This window comes from Sinocyclocheilus rhinocerous, unplaced genomic scaffold, assembly GCF_001515625.1.
Source record: "Sinocyclocheilus rhinocerous isolate Xijiao unplaced genomic scaffold, SAMN03320098_v1.1 scaffold304, whole genome shotgun sequence".
In the NCBI taxonomy this organism is placed as follows: domain Eukaryota; kingdom Metazoa; phylum Chordata; class Actinopteri; order Cypriniformes; family Cyprinidae; genus Sinocyclocheilus; species Sinocyclocheilus rhinocerous.
Genome location: NW_015659941.1, coordinates 1,310,372 through 1,334,611, shown reverse-complemented (window position 1 = coordinate 1,334,611; position 24,240 = coordinate 1,310,372). Strand labels below are relative to the sequence as shown.

At 36.5% G+C, this 24,240-nt stretch overlaps 1 protein-coding gene across 1 annotated transcript in view; it reads right to left on the bottom strand.

Annotated features, from left to right (window-relative positions):
• Window positions 1–24,240, bottom strand: part of LOC107724626 (runt-related transcription factor 3-like) — a 67,284-nt gene that overhangs the window by 26,829 nt on the left and 16,215 nt on the right. Inside the window, exons 3-5 of the mRNA XM_016533623.1 lie at window positions 6,047–6,291; window positions 4,851–5,007; window positions 3,469–3,573 (exon numbers count right to left, since the gene is read on the bottom strand). Coding sequence (XP_016389109.1) covers window positions 3,469–3,573; window positions 4,851–5,007; window positions 6,047–6,291 — 507 coding nt within the window. The remainder of the gene's footprint in view (window positions 1–3,468; window positions 3,574–4,850; window positions 5,008–6,046; window positions 6,292–24,240) is intronic.

Sequence of the window (24,240 nt, the reverse complement as noted above, 5' to 3'; positions counted from 1 at the left end):
TATGGGTGCGGCATGCATTATTTATTGAATGGATGAAACACCTGGCAGGTGTTTTACACGCACACACACATACTAATGTATGCATGTACACTCCTTTATTTACAGAAACACAGAGTGATATCTGTGGAAAAATAACACAGCAAATGATATTGTTAACAGATTTACATGCCCTCTACGAGCTGTGTGCCAAAATGCAAATACAGTCGAACCCGAAACCCCTGCCCATAATCTCGACTCTTCTCTTCTCAATGAAAATTTCAATTCAATTGCCGCATAAGCTTTTCTCAGAACTATCTTCACTTTTTGGAGCCTTTTTTGCAATGACTTCTAAACCAGCTGGTGATGTTTTGCTTGATAAGTGTGCTTGCATCTTTAAAATGAATGCCGCTTGGTTTGACAGGTTGTTAGGGAATGACATGTATACACACTAAAAAAAATTGGTGTTGTATTTACTCTGAAACAATGTTCGCTCAGAAATTCCTAGTAAATTTCACAAATAATTACAAAGAAACAGCAAGTTACATGTTAAATTACACATGAAATTGTGAAGTAGAGAGGCTAAAATTATATTTTCCTGTAAAACGCACTCCAATAATCTTTTAATTGTGACTATATTATCCGAAAACTTTCTAGGTCTGTTGTATTTATACATATATGGTCCAGGTAAACCCTATGTTGTGAGGACAAAATGTTGAGGGCATTTTTTTGGTCCCTATGAGGTTTACAAATCATACTAAATGATGATTTTTTTAAAATGTAGAAATGCAGAGATTTCTGTGAGGGTTAGGGGATAGAATATACAGTTTGTACAGAATACGAAAAAATGATTATGTCTATGGAAAGTCCCCATAAAACATAAAAACCCAACATGTGAGTGTGTGTGGGGTCCCGTCCATCAGGTTTATCAACTCTGTAAGTAAACATTAATGAGGTATTATTCTATTGGCAGCACTATCAAAGTACACATACTGCCTCAGTCAGCCCGTGCCTGGGGGAGAAGAGGGTGTGGTTTTTCTTATAAAAGATACCATCAATACAACATATCTGACAAAAGCAGAATACACACACACACACACACACTCCAGCGCATATTCACACACAAACTGCAAATAAACAACGCAGTGAATTCAAAGACTTCAATCTATCACACACATTAGTATTCAGCATGATGGGACGATCAGTGTACACTTTTTTTCTACACGTCACATTATCATTTAATATTTAAAACGTATTGTTTATTAAAAACATCTCAAATCCTGTATCTCATATTCGTTGCGGGTCTAAAGTAATTTCACATACTCAAAATCTAATGCAACCGCACCACCATAACCACGTTGAAACCACGCTCACTCACACATCATTTCAAACTGTATCGCGTCTGAAGCACGTGTTCATTAGTGCTAGTTGAGTGAGCGTAGGCTACAGGTACGGCAGTGTGACCCGGGTCGCTACAGGAAACGCCTCTAAAGAGTCATTACAGGCCAAGCGTCATTCAGCCAATATGATAAATATGACATGCATGAGGAAATCAGGAAATGTTGAACCAAAAGGGATTTTTGCATATACTTTGCATTACTACATGTCATTGCAATTTATTAAATATCAAAACAAGTGGCATTTGCTCACGTAATGCTAGATTGTTTTTTACAGAACAAAAACATGTCCAGGTCACATTTCAAACATTCAAAAGAAAGACAAAAATGTAGAAAGAAAATAAAGCCTATTTTTAGGGTCATTAGGATTTTTTGCATTATTTAATACAAACACATCTTCTCTCAAAATAAGTTCTTATTTCTGTAATACAGTAACAAAAATACTTCAATACAGCTCTTTAAGATCTAGCACAAATTAGGCAATGCAACAAATGATGTTTTCATGAATACAAATTTACAATATATATATATATATATATATATAAATTAAATTAACTTATATTAATAATAACTTAATTTATGTATAATAAAACCAATATATATTGCATTAAATCATGAGAACTGGCAGTGGGGTGTGCTAAGCTGTCAAAAAATAATATTTAAATAAATAAATATTGTTCCTAAAAGTAGGCTTTTTCTTTAAGCTAAATATAATTTCTTATTACTTTTTTAAAATTGGAAATATGAGCTGGGCATATTCTTGACAGACTTTATGAGGTTCACTCAACATCACCTTCCTAAACTGTCTTTTCAGGTACGCTAGATCTATTTACTTATCATTTCAAACCAAACAAAACTGCTGTTTCGCTTGAAAAGTGTACCTGTGCTTGATTTGAAATCGAGTGCAATGACAGTCATAAATTCATTACAGTTTCCAAAGTATTTTTTGGGGCTAGTGTTTGAACAAATACAACAACAGCTCTGTAAACAGCGGCACTGACTTACTCTTCTCTCTCTCACTCTCTCTCTCTCTCTCTCTGGTCTCCTCTTGTTGTGGTCGCGGGCTGCATTAGCGTTATGGATCTGCACCCCTAGCAGGCGTTCAGTGCTGTGTTAATTCAGCGGCTCTAATGCGGTCAGGCACTGCTGACCCCACTGGTCAGAAAGAGCGGCCACTTTCATTGAGCCCTCTGTGTTTGTGGCTCAGAGACGCACCCTCGCTCTCTGCTCCCGAAACGGCTTAATAACACACCACAACTGACATCTGAGGTTGGCAACCATCTAGACCACGAAGGACTGTTCGCTGTTTAATATTAACACACGCTGATGTGCAGGTATGTATACACCCAAACACGAGAATACAAGGAGACATTGAAACCAACACTTACTCACAAAAATACACTGTACTATTTGGGAACACACACACACACAGTGGCTCTACTCCCCGGTATCATCTGTGAATGACTCATAGGACTACTAAAGCCGTCGGTGCTCCGAAAATAGTTCAAATACTCGTCGCACCGTCCAAATACTCCATCCCAACATAGTATAATATCAAAACCATTACGTACATTCACCGATTTATCAAGAGTAGTGTGCAATGATCAACCTCCTAGCTCTAATACAGTAAGAAAAACTCCAGGAACCAACAGATTAACTAATCTGTTTTACTTGGCACATGTTCTAAAGACTGCTCAGCCTGGTTTTTACTGCAGTAAATATCACGGTATAAAGCAGACACAAAGGAGAGACTATCTCATCTCGTATCACCTCCTCAAATACTTTCCCTAGCTATCAAACACCGCAAAAGAAATGCTTTTCTACCAGAGTTGTGAGCATGAAATTATACACAGACGATAAATCAATAAAACAGACAGCGCCTCTTTCTGTTGTATTCTATGCTGGTTTCATGCACAAAGAAACACACAGCTCCTGATAAAGTACTCTATATAAAACAAACCATTTGAGTTCATGCAGAACAATGTCATCCAAAGAGGTGGATACCAGTGCAAGATAATGTTATCATTGTTGGTGCTGTTGGAAACCTTGGTCAACGCTCTTTTTGATAGTCATTCAGGGGATTCTGGGTACTCACGTCTTGGTTCTCGAGGTCCGTCCACAGTGACTTTAATAGCGCGGTGGAATGTGGCGACCTGGGGTGGTCCAGTGAACACAGTGATGGTCAAAGAGAAGCTCTTTCCTGAGGACGACAAGAAGACACAGGATAAAATGTCACTCGCTGGTTTGAAAAGTTATTGCATGATTCACAGACAAATACTTTTAATACCAGAAATATAAACATGAACATTCTAAAATCATGTTGGATAACATGATCATCAAGTTTCATTCATGTAGCTTGAGTGCTGTTGACACTAAAACAATCAAGTAAACTCTCAGAAAAAAGGTACAATACTTTGTACACCTTAGGTATTAAAATATGTGTATTTTTGAAGTAAGTTTTAAAGCACCAATATGTACCTTTAAGGTAATAATATATACAATTTAGGGGTAAATAAGGTGCAAAAATGTACCTTTTAGCTTTTGTACCTTAGGCCACAGCTCAACTGACAGCTTTGTACCTTTTTTCTTTTCAGTTGTGAAAAATTACTACATTACATAAAGTTGATTATATACCAGAAAAGCCCTCAGGTAAAACAGAAACTCCCTCAGGCTGCATGAAGTAAAGATTCGATGCACAATCTCAGTGAGGTGGGTCACATACAGCTGGGAGAAATGAATGAGTTTCCTCTGAAAAGAGACAGCACTACTGCTTTGATGCGCTTTCAAATGCGTTTATGATGTGGATTAGTGAGACAATGTGTTCCAGATTGTTCCCGGGACTCCGCTGTGTCTGTGTGCATGTGTGTGTGTGTGTGTGTGATCTCTAAATGCAATGAAGCTGCGCTTTGAGGGGAGAAAGCCGTGGCTTGTATGAGGGCTATGAGGGTGGGGTAATTGACTGCAGAAATGAAAGGTACTTTTAATTCGCACACTGCAGCGCTTTCCACTCATCCGTCTGCAACTATTTAAAGTGTAACATTTACAGGAAAAATGTGAGTGCGAGGAGCGAGGCCAAAAGGAAAAAGACGAGAAGGAAAAGCTTGTGAAAGAATGTGAGCTATGTAAGAGTTAGGGTGTTTTTAGGTGTGTAAACAAGATGGGTTTTTTTAAACCTCAAATCTTTTAAGAAAAATTCTGCTGTGGGGAAATTATTTCTCTGGGACAAGTAATTGAAGCATGCTGGCATATGTGCCCGTTTTTTTCCAGTCTCCACTGTGCAATACTGCAGCTTAAGTGTTTAAGTTTAAACGTATGACAATTTAGAAATGTCAAATTGTGCTTGCATGAAGAAAAAATATAATTTATTTTTTATCGCAATATAGTATAAATATGTTGTTGCATTTCCATCACATAGCCTGCATGCATCTGACCACAGACAGACAGACAGACAGCAAAACAGATTGATAGATGTGGCACCTCTGCCGCTCCTGCCCACAAAGCGCAGGTCGTTGAATCGCGCCACCTGGTTCTTCATGACGGCAGACGCGTTTCTCAGCTCCGCGGAATAATTCTCATCATTTCCCGCCATCACCGTGACCAGAGTCCCGTCAGGAACGTCACCCAGAGCCACCACCTGATAAACACACAGATCAACCCAACAAACCCAATCAACAACACACACAAACCCCAAACCAAACAAACCCGGGTTGCAACCCCCGCAATAATCATTACAATATAAGTTTGCTCGTACATATATTGACGATTACTGTTAATATTGTTCTATTTATAAGCACATAAAATATTTATGATTTGCTCCGCGAGTAAATAGCCTAATTTCCTAACCAATTTAAGCCTTTTTTCTTCAATTTTAGCAATTTTATTTAAATTAGCTTACGTTTGCTGCAAGTGCACGGTTGTGATTTGTATATATGCTAAACATAAAAATAAATACAATTTAGATATGAATAATAATTGCATATAGCCTAACAGTATTTTTTTTCGCAAACATTATAACCGGAGTAGCCTATCATTGTCGCGGTGATCATTATAACAGCTCTTTTCAAATTAAATAATAATAATAGGCATATAATAATAATATTATTATTATATAATAATAATAATAATAATAATAATAATAGAATTCAAGGACCGTACAATGTCTTGTCGAATTGTCACTGACGTGATCAATATTTTGTTTTTATCTTCTATATTATCTTCTATATTATCAGTCCAGCAGAAGTATGTTACGATGATATCAGAAAAAAAAAATGCAAGTGTTTTAATTATTCGGTGACTTTTATGTGAGTGGGTTTTTTAAAGGATTTTTTGTCAGTAATTTCCAAAACACGAACTGTGGTGAGCATGGCTCCCGCCACCGATTTGACTTTTGACGAATCAAACGTCAACTATTTCACTCTACCTGTAAAACATGTTTTTTTTAATGAACTTATGATATATAAATATCAGAAGCGATTAATAATGATAGCACTTACCGTTTGCTTGTACCATTTGTTTTGGATTCTAACGGAAAAGGCTCGCGCAGCCTACCGTTGCTATGGTTATCTCTTCAGTAGAGCGCGACTTCTGTTTACTTGCCGCGTTCTGACTGACTTGTGATTTAACGGACAACGCTATGAAACTAGCTATTTTACAGAAATTAATGTTTTAATTACCTTAAAAGCCACCGGCAGGGTTTTGTTGCACCTCCAGTGTGACGGCAGCACCGAGCAGAGAAAGTTGGGGCTGTCGGTGCGCACCAGCTCTCCAGCGTGATCCGCCAGCACGTCCACCACGGAGCGGCTCTCCACCGGCCGGCCGGCCCGCAGCGGACCCGGAGCGTTCATGCTCGGGCTCTCGGTCACTTTAGCGCACGGGAACGAGGCGGAGGGCGGCGTGAACCGTCTGCTCGTGCTCGGGTCTACGGGAATATGCATCACAACAGATTACAAATGAGACCCCCGTGAAGAGCTCAGGCACCCAAATGGGGTAAGTAGCCTACAGAAAGTCCGTGATAGTGGCCTCGGAAAACTCCTCCGTGACCGTTTACTTTGCGTTTCGGTGCAGGACGCAGAAGCGTTCAAGTGCGCTTGAGTTTCCCACTGACTTCAGCAAAAACCAAGAAACCGCAAGCACACACATACGCGCTCGAACGCTCTCGTTCTGCACGATGAAAGGAATTTGGAGTCAAAGCACAAAACTGATACAAGTATGCTTCTCAAAGCATATGAAACTATTATTCTAAAGCTGCTTATTAAACCGCATTTATTCCAGAGTGTGTACAGCAGGTGTGTGCTGCTCCTGGATGTCAGTTTTACTTTTAGTCAGAGCGACACTTTCCGTTCTATCAGTCCAGAGTCTCTGAAAATAAAGTCCACACAAATTAATCCCACAGTTTCAGAAGAACTTCTGCAATAAAGTCCGGCTTAGTTGTCAAATGCTCTGCTTCCAATTGAATGTTTAAGCGTGAAAGTGAGTTTAAACAAGAAAAAAAGTTTGTGGTAGTCAGACGTACGTGCCTGTAAAAGCTGCGCTCTGCGCTCTGCAGACAAGCGTTATTTACTCATCTCATTATAGCCTGGAGTGCGCTGAGCGCTCCGCCAATCAGCGATCAGGGCCGGGTTTAATCGACCAATCCGCGAACAGGGCTGGGTTTGACGCGCCCATCAAACGCGCCGAAGCAAAACTGAAAGCTCCTCTATTATCAGCCTTATACTTAATGAACAATCAATAAATATTTCAATCCTCTCCTCACATTAAGGTTTAGAGTCTGCCAGGTGTAACCTTTAAAAACCACAGACAAAAATTTAAATATCTTTTACTGAAGTTATTCATGTCTGTGTGCCAGTTTATCTTTTGTAAAAAAAATGAATAATGCATTGAGCAATCCAGAAACAGTTAATTAACATGAATTGTTAAGGCAACAATTATCCCTCAAAAACAAATTAGGTTAAAAACTGTAGCAATTAAGCATCGTTCAAACAGTAATAACATTTAAACAAGTATTTTTGCACAGGAAAAAAATTAAAGTGGTAAATTAAAGTCTATCTCCCATGCATCTTGTGCTAAATTAATTTTCGAATAACTAATGGTTTTGCTCAATCATAACAGAACAACAATAATTATGATAATGGTTTTATAAGTCTCATACATGGTATTTAATTAGAATCTAATGATTTCTTGTGTGGTTGACACACCCTGAGCTCACACTGTCACCACTAGTAGGCGCATTTGTCGTTTAAAAACCTTCAGTGGCGCCTCGGAAAGCGAATTAAAGCGCATTAAACTAACACTAAATGAGAAGGAAAACGACAGAGAGAGGGAGACAGACTGAAACAAAAAAAAAAACAGAGAGGCAGAAATAAAGCGATTCTCACAGTTACAGCTGGTTATCTGAATGAATTCATCTTTTTCTGTGGATTTCATCAGTTTTTTTGTTTGTTTCTTTTGATGGTTATTGATGATGATACATAAATGTGCTGAAATAAAGCGATTCTCACAGTTACAGCTGGTTATCTGAATGAATTCATCTTTTTCTGTGGATTTCATCAGTTTTTTTTGTTTGTTTCTTTTGATGGTTATTGATGATGATACATAAATGTGCCTACGCGCACTAAAACTGACGCTATGAACACGACAAAGAATCAAATTAATTAACTGACTGATTAACAAATCCTAAACAAACTGTTTAAGGTGAGTAAACGGAGAAAAGCCTTTTCTCTCTACAAATGCCCCAACTGCAAAAATAATTATTTATTTATTTACAATATTTACATACATTTATACATTATATAAAAATGTGCAGTTTTAAATTCTGAGTTAAATTTAATAGTTTCACTCTGCACGACTAAAGCATTTAGTCTAAATACAGTCAGAAAGAAAAACATTTCTTCCATTCGCAAGACAAATCGAGTAAATATTATTATTATTATTATATTAAATGTTTTCTTTATAAAATAATTTATTACAATTGAACATGTCTCATTTCTTTAAAGCAAACAGAAATGCCTTTACAATAGTAATTTACATTTCTAACAGTCGATTACTTCGTAACAGCCATTAAATACATTTTATTCTGCTTGTATTCGTTCTTTTATTGGCTCATTCTGTGACGGAAAGAGGGAGTGTGTGTTTCAGTGTTATATGTGTGCACTGGGCTTGAGGTTTAACTCGTGTTGGCAGGATTTGTACCAGAATTCTGCGGGCTCACATGCTAAAGATGAGCTCAGTTTGAAACCAGCGTTTGGTTACATGAAGACAACAACACATTAAAACAAACAAAAACAAAACAAACACACATGTGTTTAATAATTAGAATTAATAAACAATAAAAAAACAACAGCCATGTAAGCATAATAATAATAATAATAATACTTGTTATTATTATTAGCAATAATAATAATAATAATAATAAACTTATTGAATTATTATTATTATTATTAATAGCTATTATAATTCCACGAAAACATCAAGACGCCAAGAATCCGTCTGTTATTTTTTTCTGTTATCGCAGCGTTTTTTGCTGTTACACCACTGTTTATTTTAATCTCCATGTGAGGAAATATTATGAACATAGCCTAGAAGGGAAGTCAAAGTCTCACCCACACCAATGGTCTAAGAGAGCAAAAAAATATGCACATTATCCTACATCTCAAGATCATTAGCATGTTTCATCAACATCTGCTCGAAAGACCTATTGCGAAGGTGTCTTCCTCTTTTCACGCCTTCCATCCGCCCGTTGCATTGAGTAACTCTTGTCGAAATAGACGCACATGTTGACATGTGTTGCACACAGCCTAAACGCATAAAATAAAGCGGGATATTTTCATTATTCACACGGATGCAATAACTACATTACAGTGTGCCTGTTACTACTAGCAAATACTAATAGCTAATTTCTAATAAACAATGAGAATGCATTTAAATGAAGTGACTTATTGAATTATTATTATTATTATTAATAGCTATTATAATTCCACGAAAACATCAAGACGCCAAGAATCCGTCTGTTATTTTTTTCTGTTATCGCAGCGTTTTTTGCTGTTACACCACTGTTTATTTTAATCTCCATGTGAGGAAATATTGTGAACATAGCCTAGAAGGGAAGTCAAAGTCTCACCCACACCAATGGTCTAAGAGAGCAAAAAAATATGCACATTATCCTACATCTCAAGATCATTAGCATGTTTCATCAACATCTGCTCGAAAGACCTATTGCGAAGGTGTCTTCCTCTTTTCACGCCTTCCATCCGCCTGTTGCATTGAGTAACTCTTGTCGAAATAGACGCACATGTTGACATGTGTTGCACACAGCCTAAACGCATAAAATAAAGCGGGATATTTTCATTATTCACACGTATGCAATAACTACATTACAGTGTGCCTGTTACTACTAGCAAATACTAATAGCTAATTTCTAATAAACAATAAGAATGCATTTAAATGAAGTGCATTGCTGCATCATTTTGTAGCGCGTTTGTTCTTATTTATATTATAGCACCATATAAAATGTGTTACATATATGTTTCATGTGTGCTATATCGGTATAGGCCTGATATGTGTAGACAAATTTTAACAGTCTGCTCAATGACTGATTATAAATATAAAGGTATTTTTGGGGCGCAATCTGTCAAAGTTCGTCTCACCCAGAGCAAATATCCTCTGGCGCCATTAGAATAGCTTTTTAAACGTCAGTCATCTAAAAAAAAAAAAAAAAAACTATACACTTCTATGAAAAATAAAGAAGAAGAAGAAAAAGGATAAACACTGTAACATAAATTGTTATCCTGAACACGAACATTCCAAGAAACCTCCCCAAACACAAGCTGGTCAGGGGTCGTGCATGCATATATCGGTGATATTTCAGCATCTGTTCATTATTAACGTGACCGCACGCGCTCAGCCTGTCATATTCAGACTGCGCGCGCAGTTTCTACTGTTACAGTCGCGCGGCGACATGCACTCCTTAATGACGCGCGTCCCTCTGATATGTGATCTGAGAGAGGCGCAGCTTACAACACGCGTCAAATACACATTCAGTAATCAAGCGCTGAGAAATTATGTGAGCGGATACAAAGAGGCACGAGCCCTCCAAAACAGCCTTAAGTTCAAACAATGAAAGATATTCCAGAGACAGACTCAGAGAGCACCAACATGCCATGATTCTTTAAGGGTACAATGGGGTTAAATGCCTCCAGGAGAAAAAGACCCTTTTGATTCGATTTTATTTTCTCCCAAAACACTAAATAGCAAGAAAAACCACAACAGCTCTTTGCTAAACCTGTTTGTCACTGTGCATTGCACAAGCAACATGAAGTCATGCATGCAATGCCTATGTTGATTTTGAGGTAACTTGATCTGTCTAGTACTAAAACATGTGACAGATTCATGTATGAGAATCCCTGAAAATATCATGCATTTTGAGACAAAAAGGAAATGTTTTATCTGAACACTGCAACAAAAGGGAATCCCCTTATGCAATTAACAGAAAGAAAACAAGCTTGCCTAATATACCGCAAGTTGTTCAGTTGTGAATGTTCTCTCTTAATGACTAATTATGAAATTGCAAAAAATGCAATGTATTACAAAAAACTACAAATGCTATTAAAAACGATCAAAGATTAAATAGTACGAAAAATTTAATCTTACGATTCAAGTAAAACCCCATATACTCTATTTTGGATAAGTATGATGTAATTAACAATTAAATTCTTCTAAATAGTACATTTTTAACATATATTAAGTTAACTGTCCTTGCAGAATCCAAAGCCTCCACTTGGGAGGGAGAAAAAAACACTGTGGCCAAAAGCATCACCAAAGTCTTTGGTTGGCACAGGATCGATACAGTACGCCTGAAAAGCAACAAATTGCTTTCCATATTTGGGAGGGAAAAGATTTATTGCAAAGGATGTGCAAAGTGGGCTCACACCGACTGCTCCAATCACAATGGAGATTAATTTGTAATATACGCGTATACTAACACTGCACCTACTGTACTAAAAGAAAAACACTATTCGTTTGAAATACTTGAGAGGTTATGAAATGCCAAAAGTGGTTGAATAAACAGACAAAACTGGTTAACCATTTGCTGAAGTGATTATTTAAAAGTTATTCCAAAAATATCATGCATTTGTTGCAAATGAGTTTTGCCTCATATCTACTCATAATTAATAACTAGAGGCTTTTTGCCACAAGTTTCATCATAAAAACTTAAATCATAACATATTTAGCAAATTATTTTGCTGCAAATTATGTTGTTCAATCAAGAAATATATATATAAATGATCATATACTCTGGGACCTAACTTCACATTTTAGGTTTAGCAAATTATTTTGCTGCAAATTATGTTGTTCAATCAAGAAATATATATATATAAATGATCATATACTCTGGGACCTAACTTCACATTTTAGACTTTTCACTCCATTGCACCCACTAAGTAGTGACAAAGATGTTAAACAGTCCACATGCCAAACTAAATTCACTCTTTATCCAATAGCAAGTCAAAAGTAACTTCATACGTCTCTAAGGTTAATGTTGCGAGCATGTGCACACAAACACACTCAAATGAAGCCACTTAGATTTCATGCAAAAGCAACACGACAATCTGAAGAGTACTGAATCTGAAGAAACCACAGATATGTGCCCAAACGCTCTGAACTGGTAAAACATTACTTCATTAGTCATCACCCCCCAAACACACACACACACAAACTAAATTCACTCTTTATCCAATAGCAAGTCAAAAGTAACTTCATACGTCTCTAAGGTTAATGTTGAGAGCATGTGCACACAAACACACTCAAATGAAGCCACTTAGATTTCATGCAAAAGCAACACGACAATCTGAAGAGTACTGAATCTGAAGAAACCACAGATATGTGCCCAAACGCTCTGAACTGGTAAAACATTACTTCATTAGTCATCACCCCCAAACACACACACAGGCCTCCATACCCGCAGATAAAAATCAAATCGGGGCATAAAATGCTGACATAAGTCTGTGGATTTGCTATCTTCCCCCCTCTGTGGGCGGCAGCACATTTCTTTACATTTACAAATTACAGAGGGAGCAAGTCTGGAAGCCGCAGAGAGCATTCCTTCCGTACAGTGTCTCCTTGTGTTTCAGCTGCGGGTTTGTCTGCCTGAGAAAGCAGCACAGATGACCTGCAGTCAACTCTAAATCTCCAGTTTACATGCTTGAATTTCAGCCCCACCTCATATCAGGTGTCCCTAATGACATCATCACAGTGCCCTATCTAAAGCGCAATGCATCCCTCTGAAGTCTTTGTGATGTCATCTTTCATTTTCATCGCATGCAGCTAATACTCCAATTCATGTGAGGAAAAATAACATCAATGCACAATGCACAATATTAATAGAATATATAAACAAGCTCTCGGCACTGTTGACTGTAATGACGCTCAGTTTACCGCCTTTTGTCAAATACAGTGAAGCTTGCGGTGAATGATTCACTCTAAGCTGTAATTTGTTTTATATTTTAAGTAAAGCGTGTCAGATCAAAGCATATTTTTCTGATGGATGAATCTGAATTGTTATTGTACTGAAGTCTTACAGATGACGCCATTCACAATGTATATGGATATTTTCAGAGAATGTAAAACAAACAATTATTTTGTATTTCTGTCCAGAAGTGCTCCCTCTCTCACAGGGCACAAAATTAAAGCCATATTTGCTCACTAGAACTGTCTAGGATGAATAAACTTTAAAAGTCTCCAAAAACACATTACTCAATGAAATATCTGATGGGTTCAGATGGCAATGGCTGTCTGTGTCACCAATCTTCTCAATTTCTCATGCATTATTTAAGTGAAGGTAAACATACAACTTAGTGCATTTTTGCATGGCTTGATACTTTTAGCAGCACCAAAAACCAGAACTACACTGTAAAAAATACATATGTATTTTTGTAGATTGGGGAAAATTTTACAAGAAAATACCATTTCAGGCTTTTATACTTCAAAATGCCACGGTTAATTGTTATGCTTGCTGTTTCTTTGTAATTAATTGTGAAATTTACTATGAACTTCTGAGTGAAAATTGTACACAAATGATTTCAGCGTATCTGTTTTACACTAAGTGTTTATGAACTAAAAACGCTCAGCTGCTGTGGAGAACTTTCATGTGACATAACACTGAAAACGCATGATGTATCGTGTCATCAAAACAGTCTGTTTTTCATGGAGCGTGCAGGAAGTGTTTTACAGAGAGAGATCGGAGTTAATGTTTGCGGTAGAAAAGTACAAAGATTTATTACGCCGTTAGGAGTATTGAGACTCTGCAGCAAGAACTGTCTGAGTAAAATGCCTCCCTTGAGAAATAAATCAAATGCTGTTTTATGGAGATAGGCTATGTGCAATTTCAATGTCATTTCCCTTTTTCAGTCGGATTTGGACTAACTTCATGGTGGTACAGTCGTCCTCCTGGCCCCTAGAGGAGGCATGTGCTTCAGCTGAAGCTTCTGAAACATCACTGCCTGGAGACACAGGAAACATCAGCCCAAAGAAAGGTCTGATTTGCACACATCACATATGCTACAAGGTCTCCCTGGCTCTTTTTACTTGTTTAAATGTGCATTACACATCTAAGTCCTCATAAACATCAATTTGGTTTTGAGTTAGCATTTTGGTTAATCAAGTTGAATCTCTGATGTTTCCACATGATCTGTAAATACACAAACACCTGCAAAAAAACACGCACCCACATTCACACAGAGTGACTCACTGCATCACTCTCACTGTGTCACTCTCACTGCGTGTCCGATGCTGTGATATTGCATCTCTAATCTAGAGTAATTGCATGTTTTAACAGTTCAACTCTATAAAAAGACAGGAAAATAAAAAGAAAACCCCGGAGTGCTTTATCACAGATATGCAGAGGATGTTTACATAGTTTACACACAACTGCAAAACAACCCTTTTAATTACAAGTGCAAAAGAGAGGGTGGAAAATGTGTACATTTACTAACATTATTGAGTGTTAGGGGTAAAAATAAAATGAATTAAAAAAGAAGAAGAAAATATCCCTTTAAGAATGCATCACACCAGTCTAGTTGCTAAACAGTCTTGTTATTACTGCAAAAAACAACTACAACATATTTCACTGCCATAACAAACAGCAGGCTGTTTTTCCCACCAAAATGTGTCTCTTTTAACTCGTATTTAAAACATTTGCCATTCCCAAGCCAAGAAGTCGCTTTCTCAGACTCTTCCAGTCTGCTCTTTCACAAAGTTCTTTCATATGTGGTCAGACAATGTACAGTGTTTCATTAAAATCATGCTGTTGACCAAACACTTTTTGCCTCCGACTGTGGTTGACCAGCAGCATTCATTTATGAGTTCACAACACATGAGAATCACCATGACTGTCGTACGTTTGTGATGTCATTCACACAGAGTCATCTGAAGAGTAATCTGTGTGTTTTGAGGGTTTCTTTAAAACTCTGACATTAGCCAGTAATGTGTGATTCTTCAAATAGAAGCATTAGCGGTACTTAAAAATGTAACTTTTTCAAATTTAGTTTTATGATAAAACATTTACAAAATATCCTGGAATCAATTACAAATGGGATACAATAGCCTTGGACTTGAACTATAGGCAAGACTTAACTAATAAACTATAATGTAATTAGGCACTTTTATAAAATGTAGATATTATAAGATATATAGACATTATAATCTATCAATCCTTTAAAGTTGAAGTGTGTAATTTTCACACTTTCAAAATAATAACTGTTTTCAAACAGGTTTCTTAATGAATAGTTACTTCAGTCACCAATCAAACGTCATTGTTTTGAACATAGTGCCAACGTGTTTATGAATGGCTTATTTTTTGTGAAGTATTTATAGTCTCTCCACAAGCTTGAATAAAAAATAGAATATTTAAGATATTACATACACCACATTTAAAACTAAAAAGATCTGTAAAATCATCTTAGAGGACAGAAAAAAATTTAGTGGAAAAAAATCTCCTATATTTCTAAATAATACAGTCTCGTGGACATAATTCTGCTGGCGCACAGTTCTATTATGCGGCTCTATTTTTACAGCCGAACCACAGTAATCCACCATCACCACTGGGAAGTCTGACCCTCTAGGAAAACTTCAAAAAAGTTCTTTCATATGTGGTCAGACAATGTACAGCGTTTCATTAAAATGCTGATGCTGTTGATCAAGCACATTTTGCCTCTGACTGTGGTTGACCAGCAGCATTCATTTATGAGTTCACAACACATGAGAATCACCATGACTGTCGTACGTTTGTGATGTCATTCACACAGAGTCATCTGAAGAGTAATCTGTGTGTTTTGAGGGTTTCTTTAAAACTCTGACATTAGCCAGTAATGTGTGATTCTTCAAATAGAAGCATTAGCGGTACTTAAAAATGTAACTTTTTCAAATTTAGTTTTATGATAAAACATTTACAAAATATCCTGGAATCAATTACAAATGGGATACAATAGCCTTGGACTTGAACTATAGGCAAGACTTAACTAATAAACTATAATGTAATTAGGCACTTTTATAAAATGTAGATATTATAAGATATATAGACATTATAATCTATCAATCCTTTAAAGTTGAAGTGTGTAATTTTCACCTATATGGCCACCAAATGGCAATGCAAAATAATAACTGTTTTCAAACAGGTTTCTTAATGAATAGTTACTTCAGTCACCAATCAAACGTCATTGTTTTGAACATAGTGCCAACGTGTTTATGAATGGCTTATTTTTTGTGAAGTATTTATAGTCTCTCCACAAGCTTGAATAAAAAATAGAATATTTAAGATATTACATACACCACATTTAAAACTAAAAAGATCTGTAAAATCATCTTAGAGGACAGAAAAAAATTTAGTGGAAAAAAATCTCCTATATTTCTAAATAATACAGTCTCGTGGACATAATTCTGCTGGCGCACAGTTCTATTATGCGGCTCTATTTTTACAGCCGAACCGCAGTAATCCACCATCACCACTGGGAAGTCTGACCCTCTAGGAAAACTTCAAAACCCCTGGAAAAGACCCCCGAGCATAACATAGAGATGTATTTTCAGACTTATTGGAACCAGTTTGATGGAGTAAGTGAGAGATGAGTTTCAGTGGGCACACGGTGGTCCCGCCCTGACAATAGATGGATGTACGGATGTCTTAATGAGGGAGACAGAGAGAAAGAGATCCAGGGGTGACCTTGTGGTGGAGGCTAAATTTACACTCCACCCCACTGGCTCCCAAAATAAGCCATGTCCCGCTTTCATAAATGCCCCTCGCCACAGCCGCCATAACTCAGGGCTTTCCCAAAACAAGAGCTCATGTGCCGGCAGCGTTAGGAAGTGTGTCTGCCTGCCAGCAACCGCTAGGGCCGTCCACCAGCGTCTGCTTACCACATTTTACCCAGAATACAATGCCCCTTTGTGTTTGCGTGCGGTGGGCCCTTTCTCAGCCGGAACACACAGACAGAGAGAGACAGAGAAAAAGGGGGGAAAGGAAGAACGAAAGACTAGATAGATAGATCATTAGATCAAATGAAAGACTGATAGAACATGACAACGATAGATAGAACGATATGTAGATAGATGATCAATAGATAGCTAGATAGACAGAATGATAGAATAGATAGAACAATAGAATGATAGAGCGATAGACAGACAGTGATAGATAGATAGATAGATAGATAGACTGATGATAGAATGATAGAATGATACAACAGCAGATAGACAGATAGATAGATAGACTGATGATAGAACGATAGAATGATACAACAACAGATAGATAGATAGATAGATAGATACATAGATAGAAAGAAAGAAAGAAAGAAAGACAGATAGAAAGAAAGAATGACAGAACAATGGAAAGATAGAAAGAACAATAAATAGAGTAAAAGATAGAACATCAGAATGATAGATAGAATGACAGAATGTTAGACAGAATGTATGATAGAACAAACCGATGTTGTTAGATTCGAAAAGGCACTTAAAACCGAGAGAAAAACAAAAGCTGTGTAAAAAAGAAAAATGAAAGCGTGATAAAGTAGTAGAAGAGAAAGAGGAGAAATGGTGTGAGATATAGGAGGCCTTTTATGTGGTCTCATGCGGAATGCTGTCATTCATTCCCGCCTGCAACAAAAGCCACATGTTTATCTTTTTTCTGTTCAGATGAAGCGCTCCATCTCGCGAGTGTCTGAGAAGGAGGAGATATGCTGTATATGAAAGGAATGAGGGAATTAAAAAAGTAGGTCGACACAGAACAGAGGAATTCATCAAAACAGCACACTTGTCAGAGCATGTGCACATGAGTGTACGTGCTCAACACACATGATTATGTTGATGCAGATTTTCTGACTGAAACACGCAAAGCACAGATGCACAACACTGGGGTGCATAATACACCAAGTTCATGGATTCGATTCCCAGGGATTGCATGAACTGATGAAATGCATTCCTTCAAAAGCAACGTAAGTCACTTTGGATACAAGTATCTACTAAGCGCATAAAAAACATAAAAATTTATATGATTACATAGTATGCTGCAAACTTCGAAAATCTCTGAATTGCAAATCAGGCCTTGAGCAAAATTTCTGCCTGTATTGTTTTTGACTAAAGCTCTCTTCTGGTGTGTTTGTAAACTCAGTCACAGTGCTGGAAGGTGTCGTTCTGTGCTGTTATTTGAGCTAATCAATCCAAGAGCATGTAAAGTCTCTGCCATTGCATTGATTAAAGACAAAACTCTAAAACGAGCTCGTTAACATACTCGCTGCATGTTTAATCACTCATAATGGGCTCGCCAAGTTTGACTTCCTATCAGTGGCCCGTATATGAGAGATAAGAGTGTTTTCACACCGCTGAGCTCATTTTTGCTGGCAAGCATGTTTTTATTAAGAAATAAATGTAAAAATAATGAACCTTTAAAACATTACAACATTACTAATCAATTAAAGTACCAACTCATAAATCATATACTGAATTAAAAATTACTTGCCAGCTGGTCTGTGACCTCATCGGGAAATGCAACATAATAAATGAGGTAAAAATAAAAAGTCATTCAAATTAAAGACATACTAAATGTGTACAAATGACAACCTCTGTTGTAAATAAATATTCCTTGCATTAAGCCACCAAAAACAGCTAGTAAAAATAATAACAAAAATAAGGAAATAATTCAATTTCTTAAATTAAATTTATAAATATAATGGTATTTATAATAATATAAAATGTATAAAAATCATATATTAAATAAATATTATTTTATAATTATAATATTATAATAATACAAATTTAATTTAATGATAGATTTTGCCCCTATATATAAAATGCAAAATGTTAAATAATGAAACATTTTAATAGCCATTTCACAGCCAATAAATATTTATTTCAGATCAATTTTCTCAGTTCATGTGGAATAAAGCAGTTAAACCCTGCATAAGGCGGACTGTTCCTGTAAAACTTTGACTTTAAAGTTACTTCCTATATTTGGCTTTCACACTTTCAGAGAGGCATCAGTTAAATGAAGCATGGAATGTCCAACAGGAAGTGACAGTGTGAATATTTGTCATGAAGTTTTCTAGATGGTGGGAAATCGCCAAGTCATCACTGTGACATAACGAGTCAGCAGCATGATGTCTGTCATCTGTCTGCAAAAATGAAAGAAAGTGTGAGAGATTTTGCAACTTGTACAGTATGTATGTGTCTGCATGGGAATGTCGTGAGAGTGATCCAGACAGCTTGATCAGAGTCCAGACACAGAAGGGCAGAGGAATGGGAAGAGAGAAAGCGTGTGTGTGTGTGTGTGTGTGTGTCTGTGAGAGGTGGAATCCCTGTCTGCTCATCTGGGGCTTTTCCTCAGAAAAGGAACATAAACTCCATAAACACACAAACACACTCGTGGTTTTAGCTCTGTTCGAGCACACACGTGCAGTAGAAGATTAGATTATGCCAGGTATTCTCAAAACTAAAACTAGTTCACTAGTGAAACTAAAATTACTACCTCATCAGATGAATGAAAAGGCCGCTTCCAGAGTTCCCTATAGTTTATGAACTGTTCAAAGATACTAGATTACTGTAGTTATAGACTACCCATCTAAAATACACACTTTGTGCACAGTAGCTTCATAAAATTGAATGTTTGTGCTTGTGTCTATTTAGATTATAACTTCACAGTCAACATGAAATCAAAACTGAGCCTACAGTGGAAAAAAAAAGGTGTAGAAACAATTTTCACTCAGAAATTGCTAGTATTTCACAGACAATTACAAAGAAACAGCAAGTAAATTTTGAAGTAGAAAACGGAAATAGTATTTTCTGATCTACTCCAATCATCTTTTTTTAAACAACTTTTGTTTAAACTATTTTTTTGTATGTCAGTAATGTATATTCCTGGTTTTATTGTGGATTATTCATCCATGCATGTTATAAAATTTTTTTTTCTTTTTATCTTTTTATACATGTAATAATTTGCTCCACCAATTTCCTTTCACCAAGTCACCAAGCCAGCAGAAATTAAGATCCGCAGATTCCGCACACGGTTATATGCCGGGCTTACACCTAAATAAATATAATAAATAAAATATTTATTTCAATGCTTCTTTTTTTGGATCTACGCACCGGACTAACTTGGTGATTTAATATTAGGCATCTGGCACTGCTCCTCTTCTGTGACCAAGTCGTCAACAAGCCATATAAATTCTCAACCTTTTTCTCAAATCCATACAATGTGAAAATGATGAAAAAAAAAAACATTACTGGTGTACATTTTACATATATGTACATTTTACATGAAAATACTATTTCAGTTTTTCTATTTCAGATTTCTTGTTTAATTCGATGTGTTACATGCCATTTCCTTGTAATTGTTTGTGAAATTTACTAGCCATTTCTGAATGAAATTTACTTGAAATGTATTTGTAGAATGATTTATACACCAGTTTTTTAGTGAATAGAAACTTTTTTTTACAATCCAATCAACACCTTTTAAATAAAATAAAATCCTACATTCTCTTGTTTAATATCCACTTTCATTGTAAGAAAAAGAGCAGCTTGGACACTCTGTCTAACATCTCCTTATGCGATTAATGGAGGAAGAAAACAGATTTGGCTATTCGGATGTGACTATTCCTTTTTTAAAACCTAATCTTCTTTAACTGGAGAAACCACAAATGCATTGAAACATGCATCTGAAATAGTTATTCACTTAAAGAACTCTGAGTTGTTTCCTTTCACAAAGACCAACCTGAAAATCTCCCATCACCCAACGCAAGTCAATAAACCGCTTGTAAACAACTTCAGCTTTTTCTGGGAAGGGCGCCTTGGATTTAGCGAGCAAAAAAACAAAAAGGCAACAGAGAGAATCAAAAACTCATAACCTCAGGGTGACCATCATCTTATATCCTATCATTATCCTCATATTTTCAACGCCATAATTAACTTGTTTTATTGCACTCTGGCAAATAAGGGAGAGGTTTTGAAGACGATTAAGGATTTTTGTCTGTGTGTGAGAGTTCTCATGGTAGAAGAGTCTCCGTCGCGTATCAGTCTCGCGCGCTTCCAGACGGATAATTGAGGCACTGATGACGCATCGGTCTGAGGTTTGAACGACAAATAAAACGATTGTGTGCAGACGCTTCAGGGCACAGTTTTAAAGAGGCAAAGCAATCACTGCAAATTCTAATTTTCCATGTATTCTTGACCAATCTTAGAAATAAGTTGCTTAAACCCTCAGACTCTTAAACCCGGAGATTTCAACGGCAAATATTTATCATAGTAATGCTATATTTCATAAAATGATTAACTGTTGTATATTTTAACCCATAATTAGTGCTGAATTGCTTTTAAGAATCTTTGCAGTTTTGCGACAGCGGGTTTCTGAGGGTTAAAGTCCTAATGTGGAAATGTTCAAGTTACACTGTGAAAACACAGTGTGAACTGGAGCAAAAAATGCGGCACTAATGTTCTTAGTGGTTTTGTATCTTGGTGGGGCCATAGCAATAACAGTTATAGGGTGTGTTTGGGAGGATCTGTATGTGTTTGCTTGAAAAGCCGAATGTTTGTTAACTTCTATCCGCTTTCATTCAGGTGTTGGGTGAGGTCTGAAAGTGATACTAATGGAAAACAAGCTTATCAGAGTTCAAGAGCAGGTGTCGAGCTGTGTGGTGAAAATACATGATTACTTCTGTTACTTTTCAAAGTAACAACAACAAGAGCTAGAGATGACTAAACACTAAGACCCAAATTAATCTCCATAAGTTCAGAATTATGTTTTAATAGCCAGATCCTTCTCTGTCCGTCTGATAAAATACCAGTGGTCTGTGGCTCTGAACGACTCCGTCTGCTTCAAATTTTATATTGCATGTTCTTATTACAGTCAAAATTATTATAATTGTCCAATCTGTAAACACATTAAAGCAGAAATGTATTAATATTCCTCGAATATTCTGGTTAAGGTTTGTTCTAAACCTCTAACCCTATGTAGTAATCCTTTGCAATTAATTCAGGCTCCATTCAGACTTCAGACATTCAAAAAAGACAGATCTTGCAGATCATTTTGCAGTCTTATTAGTTTAAAAATCTCTCAAGTCTCCTAATTGGTCTTCTTTCTTACAACCTGAATCTATTTTGAAAGTTTGAATCTTCCAATTGGTCTTATTGATCTTATATCTTGAATTATGATATTGTCTCATCTTTCTTGCACCACTAGTGGCACCAAATGGAATTGCAAAAGATTATAATAAATAACATTAAATTTCCATAATAATTCAAAAAACTTTCCCGAACACTCATCCCATCTTCTATTAAACAGTCTTGCACAAAAACACACCACTGGTCACTAGTTCTGCTTAAATGCATGAAATCCAATTTATAGACAAAATTATTTCTACTTCTACTCCTTCAATACCATTTAAAAATAATCCCAGGATGCATCTTTTGAAGCTGTTTGGGAGAAGATCCAGAGAAAGCACAGCTGGAATCTAGAGACAAAGAAGAGTTTTCATTTATGTCGTGTTTTGATCACTAAATTATACCTATACTTCCAATTTCAGTATTTCATAGTGCTAATAACTACTATTATTCTCAAACATGGAAAACAATACAGAAAGAGCAGATGTGTCCAGACTTTGGACTGAATGTGCAGAAGCAGGCGAACAGTAACTAAGTACATTTACTTAAGTACTGTACTTAAGTACACTTTTTGAGTATCTGTACTTTACTTGAGTATTATTATTTCTGTAAACTTATGACTTTAACTTCACTACATTTGAATGACAAATATTGTACTTCACACTCCACGACATTTCTATCAAGGTCCTTGAAGAAGAAAGTCATTACTATATAGCATTGAAAGTCAGTGGGTGTTTTTTCTTCTTCTTTAGTTTAAGTTTATTTGTTTACAGGGGCAATGCACATTAATAAACATAACTGTGAATGTGCCAGAATTAGCCAAAAAGGCTATTTTTCAAAACATGACTTTTTTTTTCTCTCAGACAGTCTATCAGTAATCACTATGAAGTGATTTCCCAGCCTTTTTGTGAACCCTGACCAGTTGCAAATGTGATATTTATTTACAACAATTCAATAATAAGTTAATATTGTGGTATATATTAGACACAGTATTGTCTGATTTTGCAAAATTGTGTAAACGAAAATATTACCTATAAAAGCCACAGAGGAATTGTTGTGTCTCCTAACAAAACAATAGTTGTTTGACTTGAAGTAGCAATGCACAGACCGTTCTGTGTATGACATAAAAGTACCGCGAGAGTGATTAGAGAGCATTTTTTAAATGTTTGATTTGATGTCAAATAAATCTTGCTGTTTTGCTTTTTTGCAATGTTGGTTTTGCGGTGCAAAGCAATGTTGCTGTTGTAAAGTTATACAGCTACAGTTGTGTTGCTGGAATTTAAAGCAGGTTTGATTTTTTTTTCTTATCAGTCTGTATTTACAGCAATTTCACTGTCCACTCGGTTCAAATGTGGATAAATGGCTACACATAGATGTGTGCAGACTGTGCACACACTGCCAGAGCTGTGTGAGATCACTACCATGCTGCTTTTGTGGGGGTGAATAGGGGTGTTAAATATAATTGTTAGGTTTTTAACATTCTAAAAGCTCTTTATTCCAAAGATACTACAAGCTAGTCAGTGTATTTAGTAGGCGTAATGTATCGAACGTTTCTTCAGAGGGATAAGGTATTGCAAGTACAACAATAATAATAAAAAGGAAATTTACTTAAGTACTTTTAAAAGCAAATACTTCTGTACTTTTACTTAAGTAAAAATCTGTCTTTACAACTTTTACTTGTAATGGAGTAATATTTGACCAGCAGTATCTGTACTTTCACTCAAGTAATGAAGTTGTGTACTTTGTCCATCTCCATTACAGTTGTCATATTGACTGTCAATTGTTGATGGCCTCCGGGGCCGGCTCCAGGCATGGGCAGGGGTGGGCTGAGCCCACCCAAATGACTGTCTTGCCCACCCAATCAGAATTAGATAAAGATTGCGTTATTTATTTATTTATTTGAGCAGTGATTAAAACCAATCTGAAGCGGGCTGTATTTTGAGAAATTTAAAGTGCCCCTATTATGGGTAATGAAAGGTTCATATTTTGGTTTTGGGAGTCCCAAACAACAGGTTGACATGCATGCAAGGTCAAAAAACACTTTCATTGTCTTATAATATGCATTTATTTTTACCTTACTTGCTCAACGACTCCCAAACGATTCGCTCAACGATTCATTTTTACAAACCCCTCCTTTGCGTGACGCTAATCTGCGGTGATTGGTCCGATTGGTCTCATTTTCATTTCATCTTGCCTGTAATGCCTGATAAAGCAGCGTTTGTGAGCGCAGTGCTGCTTT